Source organism: Diabrotica virgifera, chromosome 1 (assembly GCF_917563875.1).
Source record: "Diabrotica virgifera virgifera chromosome 1, PGI_DIABVI_V3a".
NCBI classification, from domain to species: domain Eukaryota; kingdom Metazoa; phylum Arthropoda; class Insecta; order Coleoptera; family Chrysomelidae; genus Diabrotica; species Diabrotica virgifera.
The window spans coordinates 112,110,378-112,119,532 of NC_065443.1; the positions used below are offsets into that span (position 1 = coordinate 112,110,378).

General features: G+C 33.2%; 1 protein-coding gene across 1 annotated transcript in view; it reads left to right on the forward strand.

Annotated features, from left to right (window-relative positions):
- The window catches only part of LOC114324278 (ichor), a 137,474-nt gene extending 129,000 nt beyond the window's left edge, over window positions 1-8,474 (forward strand). The window contains exon 2 of the mRNA XM_028272077.2: window positions 6,406-8,474. Coding sequence (XP_028127878.1) covers window positions 6,485-7,912 — 1,428 coding nt within the window. The 5' untranslated portion in view covers window positions 6,406-6,484 and the 3' untranslated portion in view covers window positions 7,913-8,474. The remainder of the gene's footprint in view (window positions 1-6,405) is intronic.
- Window positions 8,475-9,155: the final 681 nt, after the last annotated feature.

The following is a 9,155-nucleotide window of genomic DNA, read 5'->3' on the forward strand; positions in this document are numbered from 1 at the left end:
TTTACCATAATTACATACCTATATTTTTCTCTTTGCTACATATGCAGCTGGAACATGGAATCTTCAAAAAATCCATAGAAGTAAGATTGAAGCCTTTAAAATGTGGACCTACAGAAGTAATCTACGCGTGTCCTGGATAGAACACAGAACCAACCCGTTATTTGTGAAAGGGTTTCATATAAAAGACAGGGTACTAAAAAAAGAAAACAGAGCATACCTAAATTACTGCGGCCATGTAGCCAAAACAATGTTGACCATGGAACTATTGGTAGTAGAAGAAAATTTGGCCCGAAGACCAAAAAGAAGATCTCCAACACAATGAACAGACCAAATAAATACTGGTGGGAAAATATTTGGCTTTGTCATGTTCCCTTTATGTGAGCGTTTCTGATGTGGTGGTTTGTTGTTTCTTTTCCTCAATTTTGCGAAACTGCTTATTTGTAAACGATAATAGGTAAAAAATTTGTATTAAAATCTTTATTAGCAGGTTTTTTCTTCCTGAAGTGCATTTTCATTAGATCAAGAGTATTGGACTGTATCATATAATGATTTGGTAATTCCTTTTTGATGTTTACGTTATAATTTGGTCCTAATTTAAATATCTGTTGGTATGAGTTGGTTTTCTGTAAACGTTGGTGCATATTATGTATCCTCTTTTGTGATTAACACATCCAGAAAAGGAAGTAAATTGTTGTTTTCTTTGTCCTTTGAAGTGAATTTTATTGATTCTTCTTTGCTAGTGATGCCCATCAAAATGTATTCAGTGTTTCTGTTCCGTGAAACCAAATAGAGAACACATCATCTACATCATACTACATCTCCACCATACTGTGGGTTATTTGCTTTGTTTGTGCACAATGTTTTGTTCGAAATCCTTCATGAATATATCTCCAAATAATGGAGATAAGGACGCGTTCATGACTAATCCGAAATTTTGTTTGTAAAAATCTTCCAGTTGAAAAAAGAGTTTTCCGTGCAAAGTGTTAGTAGCTCCGCCCACAATACATGCAGTTTGGTTTTTGTTATCAAAGTATTATCATTCAATCTTCGCTTGTCCACTGCTGGACATAGATCTCCCTCATAATTTTACATCTATTTCGATCAAATCTTCTAGCAAATCAAAGTATCATCCTTCTCGAATTTGTCTCTTATTATTTTTAAAGTTTTCTTTAATAGCACATTAGTGACAATTACCAACTTTTCAAGAATGAGAAAAAAAGAAAAATTTATTTAAGAGACCTTGAACAAAATAGGAAGAAGAAGAAGTGGAAGAAAATGGTTAAAGTCATGGACCTCTAGGGTCTGGTGAACTTACGTATATATAATCCTGTTAAAGGATACATAACACATAAAGTCCACCGCCAACCTATCGCGAAACATATAGAACTAACATATTGTTCAAGAAATTTTAATAAACGTTTGCAAAAATCCCTTAAGTGAGGCATTTAAAAACTGAAGAAAAATGACCGGCCCATTTTATTAATAATATTCAAAATCCATGCGTTTGTCATAAAATGTGCGGTCACCTATAAGTTGTATACTTAATTTCAAAACGTGTGTGTTGTATTATTAATAATATTGTGGTACGTACCTAACGAATAATTTTTAAAATTTAATTGACAAATTCGGTAAACTAAGTACTTTGAATTGTTGTAACATCTATGTTTAAAATGCAAGTTTAATTGATTTTACTCTTTTCTAACCTTAAATATTACTATCAATATTATTTACGAAAGTTATAAAAACTTTCAAAAAAGTATTTACTTACCTAAAAGAAATTAAAATAAAGCCGGCCATACACTAATAGTGTTAGTTTTATGTAGAAATTAGTTATTTTATACATACGCATTTAAAAGAATATCTATCTATGTATATGATGTACTGTTCAGAAAGTTAGGTCACATGGCACTCCTTTAGGCCAGGGTAATAAGACAAAAATATAGCCTGTTCGTGATACTTCTGCAGCCAGGGTACTGAAGCGTTTTTTCGACAGGTAATACCTTCTTCTTCTTCTTCTTCTTCTTCTTCTTCTTCTTCTTCTTCTTCTTCTTCATCTTTTTGTATAGACATGACTCTGTCTGTTTTTTCAATGTGCCTCTAGTAAGTTGTCGTTCCATCGTTGTTTTCGTGGTCTTCCCACTGATCGTCTTCCTATTGGGGAGCCGTCTCTCGCTGTCCTGACTACCCTATTTGTTGTCATTCGGCTTACATAGTCATTCCATTCTATTCTTCTGTTTCTTACCCAGTTATTAATGTTATCCACCTTGCATCTCCGTCGTATATCTGTACTTCGAGCTCTGTCCCATAGAGTCTTACCATCGATTTAGGTAATACCTATAGGGACAAATTATAACTATTTCCTGCGTAGGATCTGGCGGCCATTTTTATTTATAAACAATTAACTGTCAAAAAATGGCAGTTTACCCTTTTTTTAAAATCAACGGAAAACAGTGAAACTTATGATTTTTTTAGTACAAATATCTTCGAGATTATGGAAAAAGCTTTAAAATGACGTATTACAAAGTTTGATACCCACATTTATTGTTAATATAATTGCGAAAAAAGGTCGGAATTGCAAAAAAAATATTTTCTCAATAACTGTTGTAAAAATTAGTGTACAGCTTTGAAATTTTTGTCAAATGAGGGTTCTTTGGTGCTTAATGTGTGATAAAAATTTCAAAGCGATTCATTCAATTGTTTAAATTTTATTCAAATTGTTTATCCCAGAGAGTATTTTTTTTGCAATAACATAAGTCAGAAAAAAATGACCTTAGAACCATTCCACAGATGTCAAATGAAAGAGCCTGAGCTACATTTTCAACATGGTTTAAAAAAGTGAATAAAAAATGCATTTATTAGTAATAAATAATTATGCAAAAGTTGTTGCATGTTATATATAATATTGTTATAATAATTATGCATCTTTATAGTAGAGCTTTTAAAACCACATAAAACAACTGTCAGCTTTAGTTATCAATACAATTTATTTTACAAAACTTTTCAATAAACGTCAAGCTATTGTTAGTTTTTTTATATAATGTCAAAATCACAACATTCTATAATACCAGAGAACGGCAGTTCTCGCCAGTGGCGCACACCAACACCCCCCCTACACGCGACACTATATATACACGAAATGTTCGATTTTCTAAATTGACATTTGAAAGATGGGCCAAGTCCCATCTTAAAGTTCAGGAAAAGACTCACCCATTCATATGTCAACCATCCATTTTAGTCCAAGGGTGTGGATTTTACGGCCCTTTTGTATTTAGGGTCTGTTTTTCGTTCTAAAAACTTCAAAACGCCCAAAAACTTCAAAAATGTAAGTCCGACCTTTGCGGCTTCTAATAGTACTGATCATTACCTTTTCAACGCATGTCTAATTTTGAAAATCGGTTATACTATTCGAAAGTTACCGAGTTCAGAAGTATGACTCAATTTTTATTTAAAAAAGGGAAAATGTTTGTGGATATGTATGTGTGTTTGAAAGTTAAACCGATTTGATTGTTTTTCTGTGTTTGAAGAGGGGGTCAGGGCCGATTCAGAACCGGTATAGTTTGTGACTTTTGACCACCCATAAGCGAGCTAGAGGGTAGGTACAAAACGGCATATTTTTTGGGGGTATATATCTTCGGATCAAGAAGAGATAAGAGAACCGCAAATACACCAAATTAATAGTGCTGAGTTAAGCTAGCTTTCAAATGGTGTCTAAGCCGTCAGGATCAGACATACGCACGGCTCAGTATAGCCGAAAAACTGAAAAACTATACTTTGAAAATTTTGGTTTTTCGACAATTACTCAAAATTTCAACCTAGGAATTGCGCCAATAACTGAGCGTTTGTGGAAGGACTCTAGACGAATCTAACGGTGTATACGTCATATCCGGGAAAATTCTAATTTTCAAGTTATGTATATGCTTCATAAGTATGATCAAATCTATTTCCTACGGGAAAAACGGTTTCTCAAGCTCAATAATTCCTGTAATAGCTACAGTTATCATACTTGACCTTAGATCCATCAGATACTACTGGTAAATACGTTTCAAACTCATGTTTACTGATCAAAATCGGTTAAGCCTTTTAGAAGTTATTAAGCTACAAAAGTATAATCCAATTAACGATTATCCCCGAAATGGTTTATGTAGTTGTAGTGATTACGACGCTAAATTTGATCTGGCAACGGGCAATCCGACTTCATTTACCGGTCATCTCTATATTTTTTTTCAATCTATTTCGAATAGAAAAAAATCTAGTGTACATTCGAGGGACACTAGATCATTTGGGAGATAATGCAACAAAGGTGACCAATAATAAAGCTTAACGAGTAATATAGGAACGTTGCATTCAACTTCATACATTTAATTTAGAAATAACTTTGAAAAACTCCTGATACAAGAATAAAAACCGCTAAACGTCTTAAAAATGAGGGGTGCATACAATATTCCAGCTACAAAAGATCTGATATGAATATTACGTGGCGCGAAAATGTATTTTCATTTTGATGTAAAACAAAATTCTAGGTTTATTTTAAAAGATTTTTCCATAATATTTGCTAAATTTGAAGTAAACGCGCCACAAAAAAGTTTCAAAATTCAAACTGTATCAAAGTTACTCTTTTGTGGCGCGTTTACTTCAGATTTAGCAAATATTATGGAAAAATCTTTTAAAATAAAACTAGAATTTTGTTTTACATCAAAATGAAAATATATTTTCGCGCCACGTAATATTCATATCAGATCTTTTGTAGCTGGAATATCGTATGCGCCACTCATTTTTAAGGCGTTTAGCGGTTTTTTATTCTTGTATACTGAATTACCTCAAAACTATTTGGCACTAATAAATTTAAGTTATTTAAGACCTGTGCGACTAAATAAAATACCAAGTGTTACATATAGTTGAACTCGTATTGAAGTGAACATTCCAATAATAATATAATATATAAAGTGGTGTGTAAAAAACCAACGTGACTAATGATATCAGAAAAATTGCAGGGATCAAATTTGAATTTTAGTCCACTCTGTATATACAGGGTGTAACAAAAATGCAGGTCATAAGTTAAATCACATATTCTGGGACCAAAAATAGTTCGAATGAACCTAACTTACCTTAGTACAAATATGCACATAAAAAAAGTTACAGCCCTTTGAACTTACAAAATGAAAATCGATTTTTTCGAATATATCGAATAATATTACAGATTTTTTTATTGAAAATGGACATTTTGCATTCTTATGGTAGGAACATCTTAAAGAAAAGTTATAGTGAAATTTGTGCACCCCATAAAAGTTTTATGGGGGTCTTGTTCCCTTAAACCCCCACAAACTTTTGTGTACGTCCCAATTAAATTACTATTGTGGTACCATTAGTTAAATTCAATATTTTTAAAACTTTTTTGCCTCTTAATATTTTTCCGATAAGGTAGTTTTTATCGAGTTGGGGCTTTTTTTTAATATGTTTACATAAAAATTTTATGAGGGTTTTGTCCCTTTAAACCCCCCAAATGTTTGTGTACGTTCCAATTAAACTATTACTACAGTACCATTAGTTAAAAACAGTGTTTTAAAAACTTTTTTGCTTCTTTGTATTTTTTCCAGAAGGCACCTTTTATCGAGATGTGGCTTCTTTTTTTATATGGTTCAAAAAATGCCTAAAAATGTAAATCATAAATAACTATTTCATATTATAAGTCTCCATGAACGTACTTAATAACCATATACAAATTGTGGTGGATTTGACAAATATTCAAAATATCTCGATAAAAACTGACTTTTCGAAAAAGTACTAAGAGGCTAAAAATTTTAAAAACATTGTGTTTAACTAATGGTACTAGAATCATTATTTAATTGGAACGTATACAAAAGTTTGGGGGGGTTTAAAGGAACAAAACCCCCATAAAGTTTTTATGGGGTGTCCAAATGTCACTATAATTTTTTCTTTAGATGCTATTGCCATAAGAATGCCACATGTCCATTTTAAATAAAAAATCTGTAATAGTTTTCGATATATTGGAAAAAATCGATTTTCATTTTGTATCTTCAGAGGGCTGTAACTTTTTTTGTGCACATTTGCACTAAGGTAAGTTAGGTTCAATCGAACTATTTTTGGTCCCAGAATATGTATAAATTTATGACCTGTATTTTTGTTACACCCTGTATAATACAATGTGTATTAAGCTTTATGATATACTTTAATTGCCAAACTATATTTATACAATGAAACTGTCATTTCGATAAAAAAATTTGTCTAGTACATACTTTGATTGACCTCTCTTCTGTCCTGTCTTCTGTATTCATAACAGATTACATATTTATTTGTTAATATATTTGTGCATAATCAATAATGTATGCATAATATATCTGTATATGTAATTATTCATGTTACTAATTTCGTTTTTTTTTGTTGCAGGTTTATGTGGCCACTTAGCAACTATCTAGTCCAGATGCCGCGGCCTTAACGAAACCTAATCTTACCAACATCATTTTTAATGGACATAATGAAATATCCTAGCCTCTCTCAGAGTACAAGCATGGCAGTCAACAATGGTACCCACGTCGATGAGGTCGATCCCTTATTCATCTCCTCTTGTTGGGGCACCAACATGCAACCGGAATTCATTGACGCACATAAATTGATTCTCGAAGGTCACATCAGTAACTTAGGATCCGACAAGCTCCTTCTAGAGTCTTCGTTGGAGGACGACAGTGAAATCGAAAGCAAGGATACCATAGAAGCTTTAGATAACCTATTACTCAGTGCGCAGAATATCAATACTAGTCTGGCAGAGCTGAAACCTCTGCCTCCGTTCACAGGATATACTGCCAACCTTAGTATAAACGGCATACAAGGGCATCATTATCATACCATATCCCAAAGAATTCCAGAAGAATCGAACAGTAATTATAACAACTTTAGTGAACAGAATATAGTATCTAGTTCTACGTGTAACGTTACTGCGGACTCAGCCAGTGACCAGGACAGTAAAGCATTTTTCTCTAGTGACAGTTATGAATGTGTAGACCCAGATTCAGTGTCTTCTTTAAAATACGAGGACTGTAGTCAGCATGCCGTGGATTCTGCTACCAACATAAAAACTGAAGTAGCTGACTACGACATGTCGTCCATAGACGATATAGCTGCTATCATAGGCTCAGCAATAGCTGACACAACGGTTCCGAATAACAACCCAGATAGTGAAGAACCTTCGTGTTCTAGGGGTAGTTGGATGGACTTAGATGCTTGGATAGATGACCAGCAGAAAGGCTTGCTTATTACTCAAGACGGTCTATCAGAATTCGTTATTCCCTCAGTACAACAAAATAACATCCAAGTTCAACAAAGTGGATCGACATTGCAAACACTTTTGACGCATGGTTACATGCCTTTGTTGCAGAATAGGCTACAAAATGGTCCCCCTATAAAACAAGAAGTTCCCAGTTCCACGAACTATGGAAACGATATGATTTCCACGAGCAGTCCGCCGTCCAATGTAGTTTCAACAACCGATAATCTCCTGGTTACCGTGAACGGTAGGTTTCTTCCCCAGTATATTCACAGTTTAAGCGAGGACCACAGGATAAGGAGTCCCGATATGCTCCAAAACTACCCGCACACAACAACCACTAGCAACGCTCCCAAGAAGTCCAGGAGCAGAGCCCAGAAGAAACAGCAACAGCAAGCCAGTTCGAGTGTGTTCCAAACTGACCAAACGTTAGGACTTTTAGGTAAAGAAAAGCCTGTGCACAGGTGCAACATTTGCAATCGGGGTTTCTTAAACAAAAGTAATATTAAGGTTCATCTTAGAACGCACACTGGGGAAAAGCCCTTCAGGTGCGACACTTGCGCTAAAGCTTTTAGACAAAAGGCACATCTTTTAAAGCATCAACAGATCCATAAGAGGATTGGAAGAGATTGAAGACCTTGTTTCAGCTTAAAAGTATTTAATAGCAGGTTATAAAATTTCATTTTGTGACGGAGCTGTACTAATGTGTCAAACTAGTCATTTCTATTTAGATCAAGATACATATAACACCAGTGGTTACAAGGATTATTGTACTATTGAATCTTTTTAATATGCGTCAGCGTCATATAGGTCACTATTTATTCCCTGACTGCTAAAGTTTTCTTGTTAACCATGGCTTTACTGTTTCTGTAGCAACTTTATAGTTTCCGATCTTTCAATTACCTTCTTCGCTTTAAATACCTTCCTCGTCTAATTTATACTTTTTGCCAATGAATCTTTTTTTGTATAAATTGTACAATAATGATTCTCTACATTCAAGTGTCATTTTTTGCATTTTTTTATTTGCTTTGTAATTTTGAATGAGATTATGTATCTTTGTTTTTTTAATGTCCACATTGAACATTCGTACTATATTTGGTTTCATGAAGAAAGTATATGCAATATAATTATTTAAAAATATAAATTTTTAGTAAAATGACACTTAAGAGGAAACAGTAGCGATCAATAGGTAGCGAAAACGCGTTCCAAGATTACGGCTGTAATTTTGAATATTTTTTCGAGATATTTGGCACACGTATTCGTAATATAATTAAGAATGGCGGTACAGAGCCCAATTTGAAAAATATATTAATATTAATATTCCACATATTAATATATTTTTAAAATTAGGCTCTGTACCGCCATTCTCTATTATATTACGAATACGTGTGCCAAATATTTTGAAAAAATATTCAAAATTACAGCCGCAATCTTGGAACGCGTTTTTGCTACCTGTTGATCGCTACTGTTTCCTCTTAAGTAATTTACATTTTCTTATTTTAAAAGTGTTTATCTTAAAACAGCTTTTTTAAAATACAGGATTTAAAATTTGTGATTAAACTTTTAATTTTATTATTAATTTAGTTTTGCAGGTCAGGTATTTCACGATTTTAAGCTTTATGTTTGCATGTCTCTTATAATTATTTTACACTGAAGATTCTAAAACAATTGGCAATTGTGATTGTACCACTAAAGTAAAGTGCTCTTTATTTTCAATACTGTAAATGTAACACTTCGATCAATAAGTCCCAAGCCTAAGTAGTAAAACAACATTTTTTCCAAAAATTATTCATTATTTTTATCAAAATAATCTCTCTTAGCGGCGATACAATCATTCCAATGCTTCTCTAATTTTTGGATTACGTCTTTGTATAAC